The 581-nt window shown below is 39.4% G+C and overlaps 1 protein-coding gene across 1 annotated transcript; it reads left to right on the forward strand.

The window, feature by feature from the left end:
• Positions 1-197, forward strand: C922_05792 (hypothetical protein; the record flags this gene model as incomplete). Its single annotated transcript, XM_008821363.1, has 1 exon — positions 1-197. A coding segment is annotated over one exon (195 nt), but the record flags the coding sequence as incomplete, so codon positions are not given.
• Positions 198-581: the final 384 nt, after the last annotated feature.

The raw sequence follows: 581 nt of genomic DNA on the forward strand, positions 1-581 counted from the left end.
ATGAGCAGAACTAAATTCCCAACATCGATGAGCTCCTCTAAAAGGAAACAAGAGCAGAAGAAGGATCAAGTGCCGTCTAGAATGATACAGACGTATCTTTCCCGGAGTATAGAATCCAAATCCAAATATACTAACAAACGGGTCGAAACGTATATAGGAAGCACAGGACAAAAGAAGTCTATAATTTTGAAAAATGGGTAATAAATTCAGGTAGAGATGAATCGACAGATCAATCCTCATATCCCAAGTCAAAATCCGAAACGGACCAAACGGATGATAAAATATAATTATCGAACAATCTAAGAATCCGAAGTAAGGGCACCTCCGATAAGGGCAACAACAAACTATTCTGCCTATGATCCTAAACAATACTTCCGTAAGGATAAGATCATCGGATGAAGAAGTCTATGTTAATGCTTTCGAGTTGTGAGGAGGTAATAAGACTGGATTATTTAGATAAACACATTATTCTTGAACTAATCTCGCCTCCGAAGCTATATAAATCTGAGCCCAATAAGATTAGGGATTCTCCACCATCCCCAGTCAGTAAGTCTTCCTATCCAGCCAAGACCCCCCCCTGA

The sequence above is a fragment of the Plasmodium inui genome, assembly GCF_000524495.1.
Source record: "Plasmodium inui San Antonio 1 unplaced genomic scaffold supercont1.185, whole genome shotgun sequence".
NCBI lineage: Eukaryota > Apicomplexa > Aconoidasida > Haemosporida > Plasmodiidae > Plasmodium > Plasmodium inui.